Below are 26,040 nucleotides of genomic sequence, written 5' to 3'. Positions count from 1 at the left end.
TGGCCAGGAAGCCATAGTGCCTTCCTACTGGCAATTTCTGCGTTTGTCTCCCGGACTTCTCTACATGGCACTGTCTCTGTGAGCTCATGGTGTTCTTAACCCTTCCCGCACCCTTGCCTGAATCACCTGCACCTGCACCTTTCCATCAGCTCCATGCAACAGCTGGTATGTCTGCCCCCTCGTTTCAAAACCTCAACCCCAATTCCTAGGTGAAGAATCACCCAGAGACCATTCCTCGATCCCCAGCTGGTCTGTCCAGCTCTAAATCTTTGAGTACACTCTGGTCAGGCTGAGCTTCCCCAAGCCCAGCCCTCCTGTCTGGCCACGCCGCCCAGCTTCAAGAACATGAATGTTCTACAGCTACAGAATGTCACAAGAACGACCCGACCAGCGAGAGGCTGGTACCGGGTACTCTCCATGAACGGTCTCAACCAGCCTCGCTTCCCTCAAGTCTCTTCTGCCTACCCTATGCTCAGCCAAATAATCCCCATCTCGTGCTTTCCTCTGACCTTTTGCTTCTACTTTTTGCTTTGTCTCAAGGGAGGGGAGCAGCCTACACCCCTGACAACCCCCATCTTGTAACTGATCCCTAAAATGCAGGACGATGCTGAGGAGCCCATCCCAGCTCCCAGTGAGATGTGCAGAGGCCTGCACTGCAGTGTGTCTGGGTTCAGCGCCCCCTTCCACCCACTCCTGTTTCTCTCACAGGGGTTGGCCAAGAGCACGGGCCAGTAGACCTCCCAGCTGCAAACCTCCACCTCAGAGTCTGTTTCCCGGGGAACCCAACCTAAGACAGTGACATTTTTCATGGTGAAGAGCCTCATCAAGCTCTGAGACGGAACAAAAGGAAAGATTGAGAGGTAATCGGGCTAAATAATGTTACGTAATACAGACTAAGGCTCCCCGCCCCCGCCCCCTACCGCTGGGGATACTGCCATGGCTAGGGGTGGGGGGGCCAGGTCAGTGGGCCCCCCGTACAAGCCTCCTCCTTGCTCCTGCCCATTGAGATGCTCACAAATCAGCTCAGATCCCAATCCAAAGGCTGCAGGCCTCATGCCAGGTCTGGCTGGCATTTAAAGCTAGCATTTTAATCTCAGCAGATGCCAGCAAGGGGACATGGCTGGTTCACACAGCGCAGCTCCAATCAGGGCAAAGTCCGTAAGGAACACAGTGCTTTGGAACTGATGGACTGGTCAGGGCTCTTGAATCAACTCCAGACAGCTAAACATGCCTGCTATAGGAGTCCTTAATTGGGTGCCAAAAATATGAAGCAAAGAAAAGGTAGTCCTCATATACTGTCACACAAAAGGCTAATGATAACAAAGTAGCAAAAAAAGAAAAAGAAACACACTGCTGAAGTACAGAGAAGTGGCCAGCAATGCATTAGAAAACTCAACCCTGAAAAAGAAGGCAAGAGAGAGATTTTAGACCCGACATAAAGAATGTGAATAGAGAGTACTTGCCAGGGGACATTTTCTTGTCTATTCAATATTAAAGCAAATTTCCATAGGTCCCCCACACATTTTACATCTGTTGCTGGTCCAGAAAGAGGACACCTGTATGTTCTAAACACTTGTAAATACTAACACCGAATAAGTGGGGAGTTTACGCATTACATAGTGCGAACACACGCTCAGGGGTACTGCCCTGCCTGAAATGACCTCAGGACAAAAAGTAAGGGGCAATAAACACCTTCATGAGTCCGTCCAGTGAAGAAAAAGAACGGGTACAGGAGGCCATGCTAATATGAAAAATATTTCTGAACAGAGTCTGACTTGACTGACTGTGGATTTAAGTCTAACTCGAAGGCTAAAAAGCAAAATGGAATGAAGTAATCATTTACATTCCAGAAGCATTTGTAGGTAAGACAGAAAAAGTCGGTCCCCTCCCATCTTTTAATTCAGTTAATACATAGCAGACCATAGGCAAACAATGGACTAAAAACATACTTGCAAAAACCGTAAGTGCCTTAACAGTATAAAAATAAAATATGGCTACTGATATCCACCCTGTCTACTGGATCACGTAATTAACAATTACCACCCTTGTGCCCTGGTCCAGGAACTGATTCCTGGCAGTGCTCTCCTCCCCTGGCTCCCACTTTTCCCTTTGGTTTCCATCACATGTCTTTTCTAGAGTTTTCCAACCAATCGCTGAAACTGTTTGCTTAAAAAAGGTGACTTGCTGCCTCACTGAAAGTTATAAAAACAGTCACGTATGCCCTGTGGCATGTGCTGGTTGGCTGGTCTAGTAGAAAATCACCTTCTTAACCCAACACCTACTATTCTCCACCCAAAATCATACACAATCAAAGTACTGCTCAACGTTAAGATCTCTGCTTGTGAGTCTAGCAACATGTACATTTTTTACTTTATGACTTTGGCAGGTATGTTCACAGTTTATGATAATATTACATATGAAGACAGCAGTTTTATTAACTGCTCTGCATTCACTAAAACGTCTTCTGTTTTGCATAGTTATCCCACAGAAGCACTTGTGGTTAATAAGTTCTCTGACTCAGGGCAGAAACTGCACATAAAATGCTGAGACTTAGCTGAAACTTACCATGTGCCATTGTGAGACCTGATTTAGCATCCACAGTCTGTGCGGCTGAGGCACTCACTGAAACAGCAGAAAGAGAAAAAGCTCACAGCCTTCCGTAATGAAAGCATAAGCATCTCAACTTGATGATGATCCAGTCCTCCTCAAATTAGTCAAGCTATATACAAATCGCAAGGGACACATGTTTCAAGTGACAATCACCGGCTAACCCAAACCAATTCTCTGTAACAGCTTTATTAAGATATAATTTGCCCTTTTAAAATATACAGTTCAATATAAAATATACAACTCTAAGTATACAATTAGTATAATCAGTGTGGTGCAACCATAACCACTACCTAATTTTAGAACAGTTTCATCACACATGCTAAAAACACCCATTAGCCATGACTCCCCACATCTGCCTCCCCACGGCCCCTGGCAACCACGGATCTACTTTCTGTCTCTATGGGTTTGCCTGTTCTGGACATGTCATATAGAATGGACTCATACATTGTGGTCCTTTGTGACTGGCCTCTTTCACTTAGCATCACGTTTTCAAAGTTCATTCATGTTGGGGCGCCTGGGTGGCTCAGTCACTGGGAGTCTGCTTTCGGCCCAGGTCATGATCCCAGGGTCCTGGGATCGAGCCCCGCATCGGGCTCCCTGCTCGGTGGGAGGCCTGCTTCTCCCTCTCCCACTCCCCCTGCTTGTGTTCCCTCTCTCGCTGTGTCTCTGTCAGATAAATAAATAAAATCTTAAAAAGAAAAAAACCACTTAAAAAAAAAAGTTCATCCATGTTGTATGTAGTAGGTCAGCATCAGCGGGCAGTTTTATTTATTTATTTATTAAGATTTTATTTATTTATTTGTGTGTGTGAGAGAGAGAGCACAAGCAGGGCGAGCGGCAGGCAGAGGGAGGAGGCTCCCCGCTGAGCAAGGAGTCTGATGCAGGACTTGATCCCAGGACCCTGGGATCATGACCTGAGCCGAAGGCAGACGCTTAACCAACTGAGCCACCCAGGTGTCCCCAGCATGCAGTTTTATGGCCAAATAACATTCCACTGTATGGTCAGACCACATTTTACACATCCACTCATTAGCTGATGGACATTTGGGTTGTATCCACTTTTCATCGGTTATGAATAATGCTGGTATGAACATTTGTGTCATGGTTCCTCTTTGGACCATGTTAGTTTTCTCTTTTACTAGCTTATTACAATAGATCTTTAAATCTACTCTTGCTCTGAAAAAGACTGGCCACAAACCTCAGCCTCCTCCGCAGGCATATATTTTTGTCTTTACAAAGACCACTGGCAAAGGTGTTCAGCTCCTAACTGTGCATAAATTGCTAACCATTCTGGAAATGTAAGACCCTCAAAACCATTTGCAACTTACATAATCTAGGTCAAGGTTTGCAAAAGTATAACCCATAGGACATATTAGCCCACCATTTGTCTTTGTAAATAAAATTTTATTGGAACACAATATTGTTTCAATATTGTGCCAAGTCTAAATAAGGTATGAACAATAGCAATTTAATGCCTTTTAACCTTCCCATCCTTCTGTGAAATGTATTTTTTTCCATAAGACATAAGCCTGGCTTCTACTATTCCTTCAGCCCTACTCTTGGGACTAAACTGCCCTTCCTGCCTTAGCAATTCTCAAACTCTTCAGCTTCCAGAAGCAACATCAGGAGGCCTCCAGAAATGGGGTGCCTGGGTGGCTCAGTCGGTAAAGCACCAGGCTTTTGATTTTGGTTTGGGTCATGATCTCAGGTCCTGGGATAGCCCCTGCATTGGGCTCCTCGCTCAGCGAGGAGTCTGCTTGAGGAGGCTCTCTCCCTATCCCTCTGCCACTCCCCCAGCTCTCTCTCCTCTCATAAACAAATAAATCTTAAAGAAAAAGAGGTCCCCAGAAGCACCTGAGAAGACTGAGCAGCTAAAACCATTAGCATCTTCCAGTCGATTGTGCCAAATTCCCAAACCCACTCATCAATGCCTTTTCATAGTTTACGGTCCTGGGGCCCATATGAATGGTACCGTCACCTCAGCCTGGACCCTCCCCTGGTATTCAGATTCCCGTTCACACGCACGTCCTCTCTTGCCCAGGACTGCTTGCTCCCTAGCTTCCTCCACCCTTATGCTTTCCCGAATGGAATAATAAAAGAATAAAAATATTTCAACTATTTAACTATTATTAGGAAAACAATCTGTCCATTTCTACACTGTACAGATAATGTCTTTGTGGATTATAGCCAAATCCTGACGGCTCCAAGAGACAGCCGTGCTGTGTCCACCTCAAGTGAGCAACTGACAGAACATCAGGTCAAAGCCTGCAAATCTGAGTCTCAGGGATGCTAAAATGTGGCGGCCACCACACTGTCACATCGTCACACAGTGTAATGTCTTGGGAAACCCACAAGTACAAACTGAAGCAATGCCAAAGAATTTATAGCTGTACCTTGATTAGGTGAACTGAGAATAATAGGTATGGCTAACCAAAATCACAACAAAATCACATGGATATTTACAGTCTTGGGCTTTTAGAACTAGGTCAAAGCCAGGAATCAAAATAGATCATTATGTAATCTCCAAACACACGGCTTTTCAAAAGAAAGCCTCTAAAAATAATAAGTTGTGTATTGGTTTAGCACTTTAAAAATATCTTCAGAATCCTGAGTCTTTTATAGAAACTTACTAGGTACAGCTGGGGCAGTTGGCTTAGATTCAAAAGTTTGCCAGGTTGAAGGATTCCCTGAAATTTAAAAAAAAAATTAATTAATGACAAAAATCACAAGCTACGGGTTATATTTTGCCAGTGCTTATCTTAATCTTTTCCCCCAGAAAAAAATAAACAAAATTTACCAACATATGGTGACTCACCCAGCTGAGTAAAGACTGAGTTTAATGTAAATCCTTATAAAATTCTTCCCTAAAATTATTATTACTCAAATATTTATGCTCAGTAATTATACAGCTATTGCTCACTACCCGAACTCTCGCTATTTCGAAGAGAAGTTACAGGGAAACTGGCCCTTCTCAAACCTTTATTTCAAAACAAGAAGGAACCAAGTATGTAGGTCAATGAACCCCCTGTGGGGCCCCTAGAAACAAGAAGGAAACGCAGCTCACACACCCATTACCAATCCCCAGTCGGTGCCCAAGTGGACAAGTATCCTTTAATGACCTGAGATGAGTAGGAACCACGAGTTGGGTTATTCAAAAGGAGTCCAGGCAAAGGCAAGCTGTATGCTTTACTGGGAGACCCTGCATGCACTTCTGGCTCCAGTCTCCCTTCTAGACTCGCTCCTGAGGGAGCAGGAGATGGGTGGTTATTGCTGCCACAGTCAGTAGGCTGGATGCCCCCATTGTGCTTAGAACAAACCTTTAACCCCCAACTGCCTCAGTTGACAAGGACGCAGCAAGCCCGTACAGTACGTAAGAGTAACTGAGGTTGGGGTCCTTCAGGATGGCTCACCCCCGTGAGTGTTCAACAGGTGCATTTTATATATATGTTCCCCATTTAGTCCTCATAAGAAGCCTGTGATGTGATGTAGTTACTCTTAATGCTCCAACTCTAGAACTGAGGAAATGAAGGCAGACACTCACAGAGCTACACTGAGGCCAGTCCGTCTCTAGACCGAGCGCTTTTAACGGTCACTCCCCCTCATCACACATCAGTCCAGAGGTATGGTTACTGAACATGGATTTTGTGCAGACAGATATTCCGATAAAAAATATGTAAGACCCTTCAATGACAGTCAAGGTATTTAAAAATTCTTCTACTTTCTGGATCAAGGGGATGGTCACTCAAATTAAAATCACCACAGGAATGCCATGATCGTGCCCGGAAGCTGACAGGGGCACCACATTCTTCCGATGTCTGGTGTACGGTTAGGGAGGTCTGCCTCACCTCCAACACGGGGATCCTGGTTCACTTACCTTTGGGTTCAGTGACGCTGTTTAATGGTTTACTGGTAAACTCTTTAATCTGCAAAGAAAAACCGTTTGTTTTTTTTTTTTAATGATACAAGTTTGAAACTAGATAGGGACATACTAGATGATGGACAGATACTGTATTTAGTAAATTAACCTTTTCATGGAAGTCCTCCAAAGACAGAGGACAGATGGACTTTAAAGATATGAAGGCAAAAATCGTATGAAAGTAGCATTTGGATTGGGCTGCTTCTCAAAGTAATCACAGAAAGAAATTCTTCTCTACCTTCAAATTTATTCTAAATTCTAATTGAATAAATTTGCTTGCTCTTTACAGTTTAAAAAAAATACCTTGAAAAAATTATCTTATTGGATTTACTTTTACAAACCACAGGGAAGAACATATTCTACCTCCTTTATCTTACCCAACTTACAGATGCTCTAAAATAAGACAGAACGTTCTTCGACGAATTGCACTGCTTGAAGAAAAACAGGGCTAATATCTAGCCAAAAATACCTGTTGTCTCTGCGTGATAATCAGTTCATTCTGTTCCTGGAGTCTCTGCCCTAGCTCTTCTATCCTTTTCTTGTAGAAAACATTGCTTGCATTGAGATCGTCTATCATGGAGGTTCGAAGTTTCTCTATATGTGACAAGAGCTGGAAAAAAAAAAATAAAGGCGTCCGTCTGCAAACCGCATGCGCAACGTCTCCATCCCGCTGTCTGTATGCACACACCCCGTGTTCTTGGCTGGCCTCAGGTTATCTGTGCACCGTCAAGTCACTGAATACATCTTTGGTCACTGCGTACCAAGACCTCAGCTGTACAAGGGCTTCACCTCTGCTCCCAGGGAGCTCGTGACCCAAGACACAGCACTGAGAAGGTGAACGGCTGTGTGCACTTGAGCACAGCACATGACACACCGCAGGGATGAGCACTGTCCAGCATCGGGGCGCTCCCACAGAGCGGCTGTAACCCTGCGCCAGCCTGCCCCTCAGGCGTTCACACGCGCCTGCCTAGAGAGCCCTCCTTCGTTATCTATATGTCCAGTGATGAAGTGCAACCTCAATAAATCCTTCCTGAGAAAAGGAAGGTGGAAAAAGGGAAGAGGGAGAGAGGGACGCAGAGAACAGGAAGATCCTAAGATTCATAGACAGATTCATCTTCAGAGACTTCATGTCAGGAAAGATCATATACTGGACATTAAAAAAGAGATTCAAGAAGAATTTGTTTTCAATGATTTAGGCAAAGATTCTTAGAACAATTTCACTAGTCGCTTACACCGAGGGGAAAAACATGTGGGTCGCTGGAACTCAGGGCATTCCCAGCCTACAGCCTGGAAGGGAGGCGACCTGCAGACTGGGCCGAGGGGGCGGTGGCGAGGGCGCCTCTGAGCAGTACAAAGAGTGCGGGAGGCAGCACCTCCCGACTTGCTTGGCTCAAACCCTCACCGAGCACTTCAGCTTGTTGTAGCCACACCACAGCCTTATGGATGCATGTTTTGATGCCACGGTACAGGTAAGGGAACTCAGGTCTAGAGCAGAGTTAAGTAGATGGTCTGAACTCAGACGGCGGGAGGGGAGGAGCCCAGACCCGAACCTTCCTCCCGTCCGGCTTCAAAGTAACTGCTCTCAAATTTAGTGACTAAGTCACGGAACATCTTAGTAAACAGCACTTGCAAACAATCAAGTAGAAATAAGTCGCCAAAGGGGCGCCTGGGCGGCTCAGTCGGTTAAGCGTCTGCCTTCGGCTCGGGTTGTGATCCCGGGGTCCTGGGATCAAGCCCCGCATCGGGCTCCCTGCTCCGCGGGGAGCCTGCTTCTCCCTCTCCTCCCTGCTCGTGCTCTCTCTCTCTCTCAAATAAATGGATGAAATCTTAAGAAAAAGTAAAATAAAAATAAAAAGAACCTTTCATATCCTAGTGGATGCCAAGAATCTCCCCCAGGAGAACGCTGTTAAGAACCTTCCCTACATTTTTACAGACCACGGGAAGAGGACCCCAAAGCAGTTTGGAACATGCTGAGCTGGAAAATAGAAGGAAAAGCCAGTGAAAATGCCCAGGGCTTGGGATGGAAGTTTAGGATCAACAATATGTGAAGTCATTCCAGACCCCCCAGAAGAAAGGGACACAGGAAACACTAAGGGAGAGCAACATTTCGATACTGGACTTGAAAACAGACCAGAAAAGCACAGAAAGGAGTTTGCTGAGAGAGGAATGTGATAATCTAAGCAAGGGATAGCCAGAAATTATTTCAGAAAGTTTGTGGCCCTCGAGCCCGTTACTTGTGACCTCCTGTCCTTTCAAGTACTGTGTTCTTTCCCTCCGTTACGTGACCACCTTACAGGCTCCCAGGCTCCATGGAGTCTTCTGTCAGGTCAAAATGGCATGCCATCGTTTATCTGTAACTCCCTTTGAACTCCTACCAATGTTATTTAAAAAAAAAAAAAAGACTGCCAAGAACCTAGGTAAAGCAATAAAAAGTTGGCAATTGCAACTTCCCTTAAACAGAGAAACACAATATGTGCATTGTAGGACCAGTAGGCAGCAATCATGTGGAATAATTAATAGTTAGGTCTCAGGCAGAGATTACTAAACCTCATCGAATTCTCCCCTCTGTTTGGGTTTAAGAGAAATTAAGGAAGAAGAGGGCAGCTTCCGAGCTAGCAAAACCAGCAATGACAGACATGGAGCAGCGTAGCCTAGTGGCAGCACGAAACCTCCACACACCCAAGACGCAGGGCAGCTCGCCTTACTCAGAACCAGGGAAGACCTCTCCTCCTTCCTCCAACCCGCCACCAGGCAGTCCTTCCATCATGACTTACGGTGGCCAAGCGTACAAATCTGCCACTTGCATTCTGTTCCTGCCAGAGGGCCCCTGAACCGACAGTTCCCACGCCGGTCTGGAACACCAGAGGCTTTAGAGGAGCAAGGACTAAACATCCTCCCCTACTTGTCAGGAAGCCTGAATTCTGTCCCTAAATACCAATGCTAGAAGATGCCTTGAAGGGTTAGAGTAGAACTTCAAATTATAAGGGCAGTGGTTCAAACTGTGGCTCCAAAGCAGAAATCATCTGGGGTTTGGTGCTCCCCCGCAAAACTACAATACGCATGCCGCACCCCAGACTGAATCAGAATCTCGGGCAGTGGCACCGGGATGTGTATTTTGGGAAAGAGCCACTGGTCATTCTGAAGTGCGTCCCTGGTTCGAAACTACTACCTTAGAACATCTCCAAGAGATGCTCGAACATTTTCCCAGAAAAGCAACTCCTCTAAGTTGTCACTTCCTATTCTCCTTGCGAGCTGGCTCAGTGCCTCAAGCCTGACACGTGAGCAAGGCAACAAGGCTGACAAGCAAGACCCTGAGTTTAAGAAGACCCGGGTTCAAATACCATGCTCATATAAACAGGTAACTCTTTCAACCCTGCTCTTCTAAACCCTACGCTCAGCATTTCTCCACCCACAAAAGCAAGGTTGAACAATCCCCTTGGAGGCCGAATAGCCACCTTCCACACTTGTTCCACAAATATTTAATGAACACCAAATCACATTTTGGGTACGTTAGTCGATGCTGGGAATACAACAAAAAACGAAATAGAGCCCCTCCCTCATAGGGCTAGTGATCCGGCTGGAGAGACACACAATTAACAAGTGAATAAATAATCAAATAACTATGTGAGACAGTGATCAGAGTTACACGTGTGAAGTGGTGGGAACAGTAAGGGAGGGGGGGCTACCTACTGAGATGGTGTCGGGTGACTTGGAAGCCAAGGCCAGAGGGGGCTGAGGCAGGCAGAATTCTAAATGGCCCTCAAGTTTGCATCCCCAAAGTGCACGCCCTGTATAATCCTTTTCCCTTGGCAGAGTTATGAACCGAGTGTCTGTGCACCTCTCCATCAAACTCATAGGTTGAAGCCCTAATCCCCCATGTGATGGTATTAGGAGGTGGGGCCTTTGGGAGGTGATTAGGTTTGGATGAATTAGGGTAGGGTCCTCATGATGGGATTAGTGCTCTTAGAAGAAACCAAAGAGCTTTCTTTCCCTCTCTCCCTGCTCCATGAAGACACACAGAGAGGACAGCCACTTCCCAGCCTCCAGAACAGTGAGAAAGAAATGTCTGTTGTTTAAAGCCACCAGGTCTGTGGCACTTTGTTATAGCAGTGTGAGCAGACCAAGACATGGGCTGGGTGGGATCTAAGATGTGCTTCCCCCCCCCACAATACAGCAAGAGTGAGGGGACTTGACAGATGCAATTAAAGTCCCTCATCTGCTGAGTCTGAGTTAAGGTGAAGAAAGATTACCTGCGTGGGCCTGTCTTATTTGGGCCAGCCGCCCCCCTGCTGGCCTTAACCAAGTCAACAGCTGGGGAGTGAGCTGTGGAGCTAAGGGTCCTGATCCTACGGTGAACCCGAAGGAACCACATAGTGCCAATAACCTGAACAACGCTTGGCTTGACCCTGAGCCCCGGATGAGAACACAGCCCGTCTGACACCCCCCCAGGGCAGCTGTGAGACCCTGTGCACAGGACCCGGGCAGGCAGTGCCTGGCCTCCTAGCCCATGGACACTGAGGTGGCCAACTGCTGGTAATTCGCCACACTAATACAGAGGGGATGGAGCCAGCCATGTGAAGAGCAAATGGAAGGACATCCCAGCAGCACAAACCCTGTGTGGAAAGAGAAAAAGGCCGGCATGTTCTCTAAGTGACCGGAAGGCTGGGGTAGTCAGAAAGAGCAGGTCCAGAGAGAGGATCTGGATGAGACCGCAGTGGTGGCCGGCAGCCAGAGGGTCTTGTCTGCTCTTTGGAGGGCAACTGGGAAAGGGGTAGGTTGGAACTGGGAGACCAGTTACGGGGTCCTTTTAGAAACGGCAGGGGCTCGGTGGAAGGGAAGAGCAATGGAAATGTGCAGAAGAACACGGGTATGAGACACATGGAAGGCCCTGCCGATGGCTAGGAGCTGGGCACGAGGGACAGCTGGGGCTCAAGGCGGGCACCTGACCGCTCCAACCAGGACGCCACTGGACAAAGGAAAAGCACACCATCTGAGACATGTTACACTCAGGAAGCCTCGGAGATATCAGGTCCAAAGCTGGCTAGCCCATCTGCAGCTCAGAGGGAGAAATAAACACAGGCCTTATACCCACAGGCAGCCACGACCTCGCTTCACAAACTCTCTGCTCGATCCCCAGAGCCCCAGACTATGAGAAATACATGTCTGTTTGTCAGCGACCCGGTCTACTGTATTTTGTTATAGCAGCCGACCAGGCTAAGACACAGGGGACACAAAAGGCTACAAAATATATACAAAGTGGAAAAAGACACGGAAGTTTCCCTATCTTAAAATCTCAAATGAAAGTACTTTAGGTTTTCTACAGCGGTGTAAACACTTTCACAATTTGTGATGCACTCAGCTGAAAAGCAGTAATATCATCAAACTGTATTCATTAAAATGATTTTAACGTGAGCAATCGCTGCCTTTCTTTATTGCGACTGCCATACTGCAAGGTGGAAAAGTCAGAAATGAGGTGTTCAACAATGAAGGAATCACTAAATAACTTATGAAACATCCATAAGATCCTTCTCCAGCCATTAAAAAAAATCACGACTTTGATGACTATTTTAAAACAGGAGAATGTTTATGATATATTAAGCAAAAAGCATATACAGTTATAAAGCATGATTCAAAATTTGTAAGACTACATGTATGGGTTTCTATAATACAGAAACACAATATTTAAGGCACAGGACACAGACCGAAAAAAATTATAACAAAGTCGTAGCAGTGGTTATTGAATTATAAGCAATTTTATTTCTTTAAAGATTTATTTAAAAGAGGGAGAGAGAGAGAGAGAGAGAGAGGGCACGAGTAGGGGGGAGGGGTAGAGAGGGAGAAGCAGGCTTAAAATTGCTTATAATTCGGGGCAGGGAGCCTGATGTGGGGCTGGATCCCAGAACCCTGAGATCATGACCTGAGCCGAAGGCAGACGCTTAACCGACTGAACTAGCCAGGTGCCCCGAATCACAAGCAATTTTAATTTTTGTCACACGTTTCTCCACAAATTTTATTCTCTACCTTTGTCATAGAGGAAAAAAAATATATTCTTTTCAAAAATGACCCACTGACAGACCATTGGCTTCTTAGTCTTACCCGGCCCTTCTCTTTCTTGTGTTCTTGATGAAGAGCTTGAACTCGGGCCGTCCACTTGCTTTCCTACGACACAGGGAAACCAGAGGAATTTATGTGCAGTTGCAGCAATAAAATCGACTCGAAATGGAAGCTTTTTAGTGGGGACCTATGGAACGCAACTACCTCCTTGGTGACATTTTAGCAGGCATTTTTTTTTTAGACTATAAAGCCTCAAAAATGTTTAAAAACATTTGCACTTGGTTTTAATCTTAAACTCTGGCAGCGGTCAGCAAACATTTTCTGCTAAGGGGCTAATAGTAAATATTTTGGGCTCTGGAGGCCACTTGGTTCGATTGCTACTACTAGCAGTAGGAGAACATCCATAAATAATACATAAGTGGGTGGGCATGGCTGTGTTCCAATAAAATACTGTTTTTTTAAATTTTTTTTTTAATTTTTTAAAGATTTTATTTATTTACTTGACAGGGAGAGACAGAGCAAGAGAGGGAACACAAGCAGGAGGAGTGGGAGAGGGAGAAGCAGGCTTCCGGCTGAGCAGGGAGCCCGATGCGGGGCTCGATCCCAGGACCCTGGGACCACGACCTGAGCCGAAGGCAGACCCTTAACGACTGAGCCACCCACACGCCCCTTAAAATACTATTTTCAAGAATACATGCCAGTGTGCCAATCTAAGGAGCTAAGAGGCAACACCGAGGTTTCTGAGGCCTGGGGTTCTAATCTGACAACACAGTTCAGAGGAAGGAAACAAGAAATGCAGGTGGGGCCTTGGGATTCTGTAATGGGGTCTTTCAATTCCTGAGAGACCAGCTTGCGGGGAGCAACTCTGCACAGTTCAGTACTGGACATGATTCCTGGTCCCCTACCACGTCCCAGGGACCTTGCTGGACTGCCGTGGCCAGCGAGGGGAGGAGCAGGGGAGACGCACACTCTGCCCTGCACAGGAGGAAAGCAGATTTAACAGAGAGTTCCCCCTCTCAATGTGTATGTGAGCGGGTCCTGCTTGGGGGCGGGGGGGGGGGGGGTTGGCTACAGAAATGCAACAACCCAGAGGTCCAGGAGAACTCTCTAGAAGAGGTGTCGCCCCAGCTGAAGGAGTAAGCCAGAGGTCCTGAAAAGCAGAGAAGGGCATGACAGAGAAAGCCACAAAGGCAAAAGCAAAACACAGAAGGCCGTGTTCTGGGAGCCGGGAGCTGTTCGGGGCAGCTGGGATCTTTAAGGTAAAGCCAAGAATGGTGGCGGATGACCCAGGGTGCAGATCCTCAGGGACTCTGACTACCGGTTGAGGATTCCGGACTTGGTCAGGATAAGACGGGACAGTGAGGTGGTCAGCCTGGCTGCAAGGTGGAAGGTGGACTGGGGGGAGGGAGGCAAGACATGAGCGGCAAAGTACGCAAAGGAAGCAGTCGTCTATATTTCAAAAACACACTTTTTTAAAAATGTTATGGTTTTTTTTTAACAAAGTCCTGAATTTATAAACTTTGATCTCTATTTGTTTCCCAGTAAAAAAACAATGTTCCCCTAAACTAGTACGATGAAAATTGCCGGAATGGCCGCTGACTACAGAGGGCCACTGCAATTACGTTTGATAAATGAAAGACCATCAGTACACCAATGTAGCCATATATTTACACTCTAAAAAGAGTGCTTCAGCGTGTCTTTCTATGTCTTTTGAAAATGGGACCTATGTCTGAAATACGAAAAATAAACTCTAAGGTAATGCCAAACAATTCAAGGTGCTGCCATGTTAGCAAAGAAGGAAACAGTTTTGCCAACTGGTCTATATCTACATCGATTAGTCAATCAACAAGCGTCGAATGAACACCTATTATTATGTATCTGGAGACAAGAAGAAAAGAATTAGCTTCATGGTCACTGACAAGAGACAAACCCCTTTTCTGTAGGTAATGCTTGCTGTAAACTGCCTCACTAATTAAAATCAGGCCCCTCCTACAGTGACGGCCCGCGGGTTCGTACCTGACTGTCAAGAAGTTGCATCACATTTTGGAAATCCTGGGGATATTGAGGCTGTTCTTCTTTAAATTCGTGTGCATCCTTCAACGTGCCTATGTTGGACTTGATCTGCATGCTGGACTTCTGGATTTCTGACAATTGCTAGAAAATAAGAGGCAAACCCACTGGCACAGATGTTTGTACTGTTATAAGATGAAAACAGGCAGAGCGTGAAATCGGGGAACGCCGTAGCCCCTGTTAAATCTCACTGTCCTACTAGAGGCTTGCTCTGCTTCTCCTACTTCTCCCATCTGGGGTTTTCCAGTGTCCTTTCTACTGCTTTCCAGTTTTTCCAACAGAACATGCACAGGGTGAAAAAAGGAGAGGAAAACTTGACTTTCTAATTTTATACAATGGGTCTTACGTTTTCTGATGGGCACATAACAGTTGCCAGAAACAGAGGAAGCGGGTGCAGCTGGTTCTCACGATAACTGGTGCTAAGGCCAGCATCGTCCAGCAACTGTGCCGATGAATCCATTAGGGACATGGGGTTTTAATTTTGCCTTTTGCTCATTATGTTATTCCCAAAGTCACCAGTGGTAAAAACCCCCAGAAAAATCACAGAAGCTAATATGCTAACTGATAAAAGGGTGGGGAGCATAGTTCCCCTGCCTAAATCGAGGCGGAAGGCAGCAACTTCTTTTCAAAGGGTACAGTAGGAAATGGGAGGGGTAACTTTTCAGTGGAGAAAACTGACAAACACTACCTCAGCCAGGTGATCAAGGTCAACACCAACAATCATAAATCATGAAGAAAGTATTCCCCTTGGTATGATGTGATGAAAATCATGTCTTATCTCCGAGGATTTCGTGCCTCAAACCCATAAGCCCGGTCTAAGCACGGGAAGACTACTGGATAAATTCCAGTAGAGGGGGATCCTACTGACAAGAACTCAAAATTGTCCAGGTCACTGAAAACAAGTCAGAGACACTATCTCAGACAGGAGCCTAAGGGAATGGGACAACTACATACAAGGCGGCATCTTGGATAGGATCCTGGAATGGAAAAGTGGCATTAGCCAAAAGCTAAAGAAGTTGGACCGAAGTATGGAGTTTAATTAACACTACTATATCAATATGGGTTCCTCAACTAAACAAATGTACCATACTCATTTAGGATGCCAGTAATATGGAAAACTGTGTACAGGGGTAGGAGAGGGGGGGTTTCTAAGACATTTTCTGTACCAGGTGCTCAATTTTTCTGTCCCTGTTCTAAAAAATGAAGTTTATTATAAATAATAACCTTAAAAACCATCTATAGCTAAAAAGGGCAAAGAACCCACACGTGGTCACCTGATGAACGAACAAAGGAAGTGCGACACGCATGCAACGGGACGTCAGGTGGCAATGACGAAGGCATGAAATGGTAGGACAGGCACATCCCTACAACAGGGATGAAGCTCGAAAACATTACGCTAACTGGGAGCAGCTGCTCAAAAACGGCGCATATTGTATGCTTCCATTCCTATGAAACGTCCAGAACAGGCAGATCCGCAGAGGCGGAAAGTGGACGTGTGGTTGCCAAAGGCTCGTGGGAAGGAGTGCCAATGGTCACAGGGTTTCTTCCCGGGCGTGAGGAAACATCTGAAATGATTGTGAGCATGGTTGTACAACTCTGCGAACATACTAAAAATGTTCTGAACTGTATACTGAACTGTATACTTTAAGTGGGTGAGTTTTATGGTCTATAAGCTAAATCTCGATAAAGTTCTTTTTTTACCCAAAAAAAGCAGGAGTGGTTAAAAAAAAAATCCTATGTGGGGAAAAGTCCCAATCCACTCTCCTCCTGGGGGCAGGGAGCACGGGGAAGGACCATGGAGGGACTCTCAGGCAAAAGGGAAGGGAACAAGGGGAAAAAAATGTGTCTGGCCTTGACAAAGATGTGAAAAGGCAGTCTTTTTAGAGAGAGACTCGTAAGCAGCCTCCATGCCTTGTGCAGAGCCCAAAGCAGGGCTCAATCTCACAGCCTTGAGCTCATGACTGGAGCCAAAATCAAGAGCCAGACGCCTAACTAACCAACAACCGAGCCACCCAGGCGCCCCCAAGAAGCCAGTCTTAAGCTGGTTAGTACTGCAATCCACCAGGGGCGATATGGCACCCCGCTCTGAGCCACGGATAGGAGTGCAGGACAGGCCCTGGGGCCGCAGTTGTAGAAGAAACCACGGATAGAGAAATGACTGTCTAGGCGCTCTGATGCTTAGGACCAGCAATGACCAAGAAGAGGTGATACAGAATAACTGATCCAACAGGAAGTTGCCTGAAAGGAAGCCCTGCAAAAAAAAGACACAATGCGCCATCCACATTAATTTCCCCTCAGCTTTTAAATTTGCAAATTACAACTTTTAGAAAAATCGAAAGAATAGTATAATGAACACCCATTTCAATCAATCGTTAACATGTTGCCACATTTGCTTTATAAAGATATGACGGGGCTGGCAGGATTTTTCTGTAAAGAGCTGGACAGTATTCCGGCTTTAGGAGACCTCTAAGGTCTTGGTCATAACCACTCAGCTCTATGGCCCCTGCACAAAGGCACCGGGGACAAAATGTAAAGGAACACATGTGGTTGGGTGCTTATAAAACTTTATTTGTGGACACGGAAATGTGGACTTCATGTAATTTTTATGTGTCGTGAAATATTTTTATGACTCTTTTCAACCATTTAGAAATATTAAAACCTTTCTTAGCTCACTGGTCATACAAAAACGGGTAGTAAGCCAGATTCGGCTCACAGGTTGTGGTTTGCCAACCTCTGTGCAAAAGTTCAAGGCGTTTTTAGAGAAGGCCCTTAGAGCCGCGTTCCAAAAATATCCCTCCATTTTCGTTTGCAAAGCTTGTCCCCTAGAGGGAGCTCAAGGATCTTGCTTCCTTTCCCCAAGGGTGCCGCATGACGGAGCTGCCCATCCAGCTCAGGTAATTCTTAGCCGGAAGACAACGGCCACTGTCAGAGAGTTTGAGGTCCCACCCCAGCGAGGCGTGGGACTACGGCAGTGTGGACCAAGGTTGCTCCCACAGGGGATGGAGGCTCAGCCACAACCTGCTTGTTCAGACCCCCTGTCCTCCTCACTGGCCAGGCCTGGGATCAGGAAGGGAACTGGTAAAAGGTTCTACTTCTGTCTTTCTGGGTTGGCTTCCACAGTGGTGACGCGTGTCAGCCTTTCCAGAAAGTTCCCCTCGAACTCTGAAAGCTTCAAAACTCAGGGAGGGGTTTATGGTTTATGGCTATCTAAACCTAAACAGCAAAGGAAAGAGAGACCTTCTTCTATGATCTGACCAAAGTACCAAATACACCAAGTGCTCTTTTTTAAGATTTTTTTTTTATTTTTAAGTAATCCTTACCCACAACGTGGGGCTCAAACTCATAACTCTGAGATCAAGAGTCCATGCTCCAGTGACTGAGCCAGCCACCTGCCCCTCACATGGATCAAGTGTTCTGTACACGCACTTGGGGCCAAAGCTCCCATTCTCAAAGATGCAACTTTGCTGACTTGCTCTGTCTTCTGCATGTCTCAAGCTCCCTCAGCACTCTTGGGAGAAGGTGTGTCTGGGCACAGTAAAGTAATGTCTAGGGGCCATAATGCCATTCTAGTGCCACTTCTCAAGGCAACAACCCTACCAATACTATGAGGACTTTGTTTTTTTTTTAAAGATTTTATTTATTTATTTGACAGAGAGAGACACAGCGAGAGCGAGAACACAAGCAGGGGGAGTGGGAGAGGGAGAAGCAGGCTTCCCGCGGAGCAGGGAGCCCGATGCGAGGCTCGATCCCGGGACCCCGGGATCATGACCTGAGCCGAAGGCAGACGCTCAACGACTGAGCCACCCAGGCGCCCCACTATGAGGACTTTTTGGCTTAATACTTACATATTCTAAGGCTGAATTCTTGGAAGTCAATTCTTTAAACTCTTTCATAAACATTTCCTTGACTTTTTCCATTTCGCCAACTAGTTTCTCCTTTTCTTCTTCTTTCCATCTATCAAATAACTTCAGAAATTCTTCCTCTTTTGTTTTTTGCATTTCATATTCCTGAAATTATTTTAACGCATGGCTTTAAAAGTTCTGATATGAAGCAAATATGCAAAATTTTAAATACGTGGACAGAGCTTCACCTCCAATGTGGCAGCTAGTACTGCGTGTGTAAGTGAGGTTTACAATCACACTGCATATAATGGCCACGCGCACAGTGGTTTTTCCAAACCAAAAACAGCATAGAGCATCCTTTTGTCCCTACACCTCTTAAAATACAAACACAGAGGCCCAAAGTCTCAAGAGTTCTGTGATCTATGAACTTGCAAAATAGATACGCAATAATATGTAAAATGTAAACATACTTTAAAAGAAAATGTCTGTTGAGCAGAAGAACCATTCTCAATACTCTATCAATTTGGAGAGAATAGCCCCATCTCACCCCCCAAAAACACAAATTCATAGTCATACAAGCTAAATTCAAGGTCTAGTCAATCAGCCTCTGATTTCTCAATGACCCTCACTTTTTGTTTTTTTTTTTTTACCTAACTGGCACTTAACACAATAAATAAACTCAGTCTGACAAACATACAGAACACTGCACCCAACAACACCAAAACATAAATGCACATGGAAGATTCACCAGGATAGACCATATGTTATGTCATAAAAGACTCTCAATAAGTTTTAAAAGATTGAAATCATGCTAAGTGTATTCCCAACCACAACAGAAGGAAGCCAGACATCAATAACAGAAGAAAAACTGGAAAATTCATGAATACTTGAAAATTAAACGACGTACTCTTAAGCAACCAAGGCGCCAACGAAAAACTCACTAGGGAAAATGGAAAATACTTTGAGATGAATGAAAATTAAAACACAGCATACTGAAAAAAAAAAAAAAGAAACAGAGAAGCCAAAGCAGGGCCCAGAGGGAAATTTATAGCTGTAAATGCCTACATTAAAAAAAAAAATCTCAAGAGACAAAGAAGGTTACTATAATAATAAAGATGCCAATCATCAAGAAGACACAAGAACTGTAAATATTTATGTATTCAACATTGCGGTACCCAAATTTATAAAGTATATACGAACAAAACAAAAAGGAGATATAAACAGCAACATTGTAATCGTTGGGGACTTTAATACCCCACTCTTAATGATGAATAGGTCATCCAGACACAAAATCAATAAGGAAACACAGGATCTGAACAACACTATGTAACAAACGGACCCAACAGACAGATACTATTCAATGGCAGTAGAATGCCCATTCTTCTCAGTGCACATGGAACGTTCTCCAGGATAGATTATACATTAGGTCACCAAAATAAGATTCAAGAAGACTAAAATTATGTCAAGTATCTTTTCTGTATGAAACTAGAAATCAGTAACAGAAAAAATTGGAAAATTTACAAATACATGGAAACTAAACCATACACTCCTGAATAACCAATGGATCAAAGAAGGAGTCAAAAGGGAAGTCAAAAATATCCTGAGATAAACGAAAATGGAAACACAACATACCAAAATGTAGGGGATGCAGCAACAGCAGTTCTAAGAGGAAAATTTACAGCTAAAAACACCTACATTGAGAAAAAAAGAAAGATCTCAAATAAACAATATAACTTTACACCTCAAAATCGAGGGAAAAAAAAACTAAGCTCAAAGTCAGCGGAAGGAAATATAAAGATTAGAGCAGAAATAATAAAATAGAGAACAGAAAAACAATAGAAAAGATGAACAAAACTAAGAGGGTTTTTTTCTGAAAAGATAAACAAAATTGTCAAACTCTTAGTGTCAAACTCCACAGGGCCAAAACGACTAACCGAAAAAGGACTCAAATAAATTATAAAGAAAAGAGGAGACATTACAACTAACACTATGGAATTACAAAGGATCATAATAGCCTACTATGTACAGTTATATGCCAACAAACTGGCCAATCTCAAAGAAATGGATCAACTCCTAGAAACAGGCCAACCTACCAAGACTGAATCATGAAAAAAATAGAAAATCTGAACAGACCAATCAATAATGAGTAAGGACACTGAATCAGTAATCAAACGCCTCCCAACAAAGAAAAGCCCAGGACCAGACGGCTTCACTGGTGAATTCCACCAAACATTTCAAAGGAATTCACACCCGTCCTTCCCACCCTACCACCTACCACCTACCACCGTTTTCAGAACTCAGCCCCTTACCTTAGAGAACCTGACAGCGTGGGCGTGCTGTGCAGCCTCCAGCTGAGACCTGGTGAGCTGCAGCTGCTCCTTCAGCATATCAATCTCACTCTGGAGCTTATCAGTCTGTGCCTTTTTCTTATACTCTGTTGCAACAGAAATGCGCCATTAAAATACCACCTCTTCTGAAACCTATCTGAAAACTTATGGGGTACGGTCTTATTGATAAGACAAAGACAAAGGAAAGTGCTCTGACTTGGGATACTATTACTTTTTCATGCCACACGAGCCAAGTTTTGCTCGGTAGTGTTTACTTAGGGGACGCTGAATTACTTGTGGCAGATTATTTCAGCCACTGTGTTGGATTACCCTCCAGAGACAGTGTGAGAGCCCATTCAGGGAACCATAATGGTGACAAGGAATAATCCTGGGCTCCTGTCGGGGATGCCAGTCTCGAGGAGAGAAAGGAAGCCCCGGCTTCCACTACAGGTACAGCCATATTGGAAATCTCTTTGGTCACTGTCCTTCTGGCTCCCACCACGCTCTCCTGAGAACCCCATCAGTGCTAAGACAAGCAGAGATTGGCATTCAAAATGCAAACTGGGGCCATACGCTGTCCACGGGGCCAAAACAAGGTACCAAAAGTTTGTAAAAGGAAGCAACAAGTGAAGGGAAGGTACTTATTATGTACATGTACTTACATGAAGATGTGCACATGACTGAATGGATATACATGTGTCTGTGAGTGTAGACATGAAAGGTATGGAAACCAAAGTAGAAAGTCAGAATCTCAAAGATGACCTGAAGAAATAATACTCGTTTCAGAGTCTGAAATACTCTCTGAAACGAGTATGAGATAGAATAAGATACTGAAACAGAAGAGAAAGAAGGTCAGTTTCACACTGAAGAATGGTAGGTTCATTAAAACACTTAATCTTCCCAACTTCTCCAATATACTGCTAAATTGTATCAGTGGTCCATGACTTACAAATGGAATTTTCGGCTGTTCATACTGTTTACACAAAGCTTAGCTGTTTCCAACTTAAGTCTATTTGTCTGAAATAGGCAGGAATGGAAACAGACTGGCCCAAAAAGGAGACTAAAGCAAGCACTTAGTAACAAGCTAGGAGCACACGCATTGAGAGGCTAAAAGCATTTAAGACCATAATGAGAATTTCTGTGGGTTACCGGTCTGTAGGCAATCAGGCAATCGGCAGAAGGCTTTGTCTGCTGATGGAGAAATAAGGCCTGGTATTTATTTTCCCTTAAGAACACTGAGAGAACAGGAAACCTGCTTCCTTGAGAAGCCACAGAACCCCTTCCCTCTCTTGCTTCTTTAATTTCCCCCTCTATACCTCCGGACCCAAAAACACCTTCGTATCTCCCACATCAAAGGAAACAAAAATTTTCCCTTGGATCCACATTTCCCTCCAGACAATGCCTGATGTCTCTGCTGTCCTTCCCAGCACATGTTACTGACCATTTGCTCACCTGATTCTCAGCTCGGCTCCCTCACTTTGGGCTTCTGTCCCCACCAATGCACTGAAGCTGCTACGTCAAGGTCAACAGCAGCCATCGTGACAGCAATGATCAATTTTTTGTCCTCATCTTACTCTGTGCCTCAGGAACTTTCAATAAACTGACCACTGGGATCCCTCCTGAAACCCCCGTTTCCCTTGGTTTCCATAACAACACACTCCCCAGGTCTCCCTTTGCCTCCATAACTATTTCTCACTGCCCTCGGCTGTTCCTCCTGAGCTCCTCACGTTGGGAGAGCCTTAGGGCAGGCCCTCGGCCATCTTCCCTTCCCTATCTAGGTGAGCTCATCCAGCCCAGCTCTGCTAAGGACTCCTGGATTTCTCTCTCCAGCCTGGGCCTCTCCCTTGACCCCCAGGCCCCCCACATCTCCACTAGGATGGCGACTGTATGTGTGACTCAAGTTTACCCTGACCAACACGTACTCTCATTCTCTTTGCTTCCTCAATCCGCTTCCGTCCGTATGTCCCCATCTGAGAAGACATCACCGCCACTCACCCAAACGTAGAGGACAAAAACCCAGGATTGTCTTTCTTTATCTCTTGCTCTCACGCCAAGTCACACCTCTGCGGGTTCTGTGTGGAACATGTCCTCTCCATCTTCACTTCTCTGATCTTCCCTGGTCCCGTCCTGGTCCTGCTGCCATGTCACTCACCTGGGCTACTCTCGCAGCCCCCCTCTCTTCCACCTGCTTCCACCACTGGCGCTATGCTCCCCGCCAGGAGCTACCCACATTCCTGGCTGGGGCGGGGGGGCCTTCAAGGTCCCATGTGACCCAGCCTCCTCCCCTCCAATGCCCCGCACACTACTGCCTTGCTCCCTCTACTCTGCTAACCTCTCTGTTCTCCGCCCTTCCTAATAGCACGTCAAGACTCCAGAGGGCAGAACTCGGTCTGTTTCGCTTGCACCCATATCCCCAGGCCTGGTACCATGCGTGGCACGTAGTAGGGGCACAAGTGCTACTTAATGAGTGAATAAAGACTATGATACTTTCTTTTCAAAGGACTGAGAGAGGCACTGGACCATGTCTCACTGAAAAAAAAGAAAAAGGTACCCAAAGGAAAACGGCTTTTTGAAGTTGAGCTCGTGACTTACCGAGATGAGAATCTTCGGGGTGGCGGCGCTGAATGTGACTTTGTAGAAAAGCTTGGTTCATAAAGGCCTTGTCACAGAAATGGCACTGAAAAAGAGAAAGCAACAAATCTAAGGGTCTGTAATGAGTATCCCCCCCCACCTAAGTTCAATTAAAATTGGGGTACCGAAAGCACCACCTCCTGGGAATTTTCCACCCCGGTAGGGGGTACTCAAGGCAGGACTAGAAAGACAACTATAAACCATGGTGTTGTCCCCAGACAGTGAAAGCTATCTTTTGGCAGCTAAGGTGGCCCATCCTGGTGCTTGCAGGAACCCGATGCTGTTCCCGTTAGACAGGGGATTCCCAGCCTGTCACCAACTTGCTCAGGACACTCCAACCATGCCAGTCTTCTTTTTGTCCCTCAAGCCGACCAACTTCAGCCTCTGCACTGGCTTGTGCCCTGCCTGAATCTTCCCCAGACCTTCCCCGCTGACTCCTTCTTGACACGCAGGAGTCTTCTGGGGAGCGTCTTCCACACTGGGGAGGAATGGCGAGTCCTCAACCAGACCTTTGCGGGCGGTCCTCCTGCCAGTCACCATCCCGTCCTGCCGCCTTATTGTCAACATTGCAACATCTCACCCATTACTATTTCCACAGGGACACACTTCACTTGTTTACTGTCTCCTGCCCAGGGCCTCTCGGTTTCAGGACGTCATAGTCCTGACAGTATGGCCTATTGTCTATCTTATTCATAGCATTATCCCCAGAGCCCAGCATTAATAAATGACTGAACACATGCTTAGAAATATTTAGCTCCCTAAAATGAATTCTACTGAAAAAAAAATCAGTTCTACCAATATCTCCATTTTCCACTTTAACACTGATTCAAATTTTAAGCAAAAATTCAACTTGTTTCATCTATACCTCCGTCCCTGGATTACCCTGAATTAAGCCGTGGATATTATATATTTTCATCTGTTAGTATTTCAGACTCTATCTCTGAAAGGACTTGCTTTTAACACAATCATAATATTATTATTCCACTTCTTAAAATGTGAAAATTAATTTCTTAATATCAACACATTAAAAACATTATTTTTCTCCAATATTTCACACAATGTCTTAGAAAAAAAATTTACTGTTTGTTTTGAATCAGGATCCAAATAAGGCCATAACCTGCAACGGCTTATCACGCCTCTCAACTCTCTTCTGATCTGTAAGTTGACCTCCATCTCTCTTTTTCCTTGCAATTTATTTGCCAAAGAAACTGAACATGTGTCCTGCAGAGTTTCTCCCAGTTTGGACTCTGCAGTTTCATCCCCCTTGTGCTATTCACATGTTCTACTCATGCACAGTATTGCCTTACTCTGAATTAGGAGAACTGCATGGCAAGTTCACATTCTCTTTCCCAGAAAACCTACAGTATGGCATATTTCTTGGCGTTGCATTTCAGGGAAAGTTGAACGTATCTTTCCAGCCTTCTCCGCTGCTGATGACTGCTTGGGTTTCCTCACAGTTCTCTACGGACTGCCCTGACTCAGGTGTCAGTGTGGGCTCTAAGGCCATGCACAGCATTGGAGAAAGGAAAGGATGAAGAAACCTAGAATGTGTGGCTTTTAATTTCTAAAAATGGAAAATAGATATTTTAACTATTTGAATAATACAGAAAAGCCATGAGCTCAGGGTAAGAAGGGGTTCCTACTCCCAAAAGAAAAGCCTGACATTTTGACTGCATCAGGATGAAAAACGTCTGGGGTGCCTGGGTGGCTCAGTCAGTTAAGCGTCTCCCTTTGGCTCAGGTCATGATCCCAGGGTTCTGGGATTGAGCCTCATGTCGGGGCTCCCTGCTCGGTGGGGAGACTGCCTCTCCCTCTCCCTACGCCCCTCCCCCCACTCATGCTCTCTCTCTGCACGCTCTCTCTCAAATAAATAAATAAATAAATAAATAAAATCTTTAAAATAAGAATAAAAATTAAAAAAGATGAAAAACTTTTATATGAAAAAGACATCAAAACAAAGTTAGAAGACTTTCAGTTTCTGAATATGCAGGTAAGGAGCTTGAAATTTGCCACCCCCTCCTAACAATAAGTAAAAAGCTGAACAGACTAAAAAAATCGACAACTCTTCTTGGATCCATAAGAAAAGAGAAGACACAGGGCAAACCACCACCTCCAAGCTTGTAGAGAAAGACATTGTACTGGAAGTCCCTGCCAATGTAATACAGCAACAAAGGGAAATAACAAATATACAGACTAGCAAGGAAGACACAGAATTTTCTTCGTTTTCAGATGACACTAATGTCTACGTAGGAAATCCAAAAGAACTGACAAAAAAAAAAAAACAAAACCAAAAAACCACAACCTAGAACTAATAATGAGGTATAGCAAAGTTGGACGTAAGGGTAATATACTAAAGTCCACTTTCCTATATTCCAGTAATGAAAAAGTAGAATTTGAAATAAAAACCAACCACCATTTACATTAACACCCCCAAAAATGAGTACTTAGGTATGAATCCAACAAAATATGTACAAGCTTTATATGAGGAAAGCTTCGAAGTTCTGAAGACCAAATCAAAGGAGAACTAAATAAGTGAACATCCATGTTAATGGATAAGAAGACTCAATATTGTCAAGATGTCAAGTCTCCC

General features: G+C 45.0%; 1 protein-coding gene across 3 annotated transcripts in view; it reads right to left on the bottom strand.

Annotated features, from left to right (window-relative positions):
* DZIP1 (DAZ interacting zinc finger protein 1) overlaps positions 1–26,040 on the bottom strand; it is a 49,336-nt gene that overhangs the window by 16,343 nt on the left and 6,953 nt on the right. For 2 of the 3 annotated variants that reach the window (XM_027589910.2, XM_027589911.2), the window contains exons 6-14: positions 23,412–23,496; positions 20,802–20,926; positions 18,496–18,657; positions 14,597–14,734; positions 12,623–12,685; positions 6,996–7,136; positions 6,485–6,533; positions 5,241–5,297; positions 2,566–2,622 (exon numbers count right to left, since the gene is read on the bottom strand). In XM_027589910.2, the coding sequence (XP_027445711.2) occupies positions 2,566–2,622; positions 5,241–5,297; positions 6,485–6,533; positions 6,996–7,136; positions 12,623–12,685; positions 14,597–14,734; positions 18,496–18,657; positions 20,802–20,926; positions 23,412–23,496 (877 nt within the window). The remainder of the gene's footprint in view (positions 1–2,565; positions 2,623–5,240; positions 5,298–6,484; positions 6,534–6,995; positions 7,137–12,622; positions 12,686–14,596; positions 14,735–18,495; positions 18,658–20,801; positions 20,927–23,411; positions 23,497–26,040) is intronic. The other variant, XM_027589914.2, reaches the window with a different exon arrangement.

This window comes from Zalophus californianus, chromosome 3 (genome assembly GCF_009762305.2).
Source record: "Zalophus californianus isolate mZalCal1 chromosome 3, mZalCal1.pri.v2, whole genome shotgun sequence".
Classification (NCBI taxonomy): domain Eukaryota; kingdom Metazoa; phylum Chordata; class Mammalia; order Carnivora; family Otariidae; genus Zalophus; species Zalophus californianus.
This window is presented reverse-complemented; position numbering and strand designations above follow the sequence as displayed.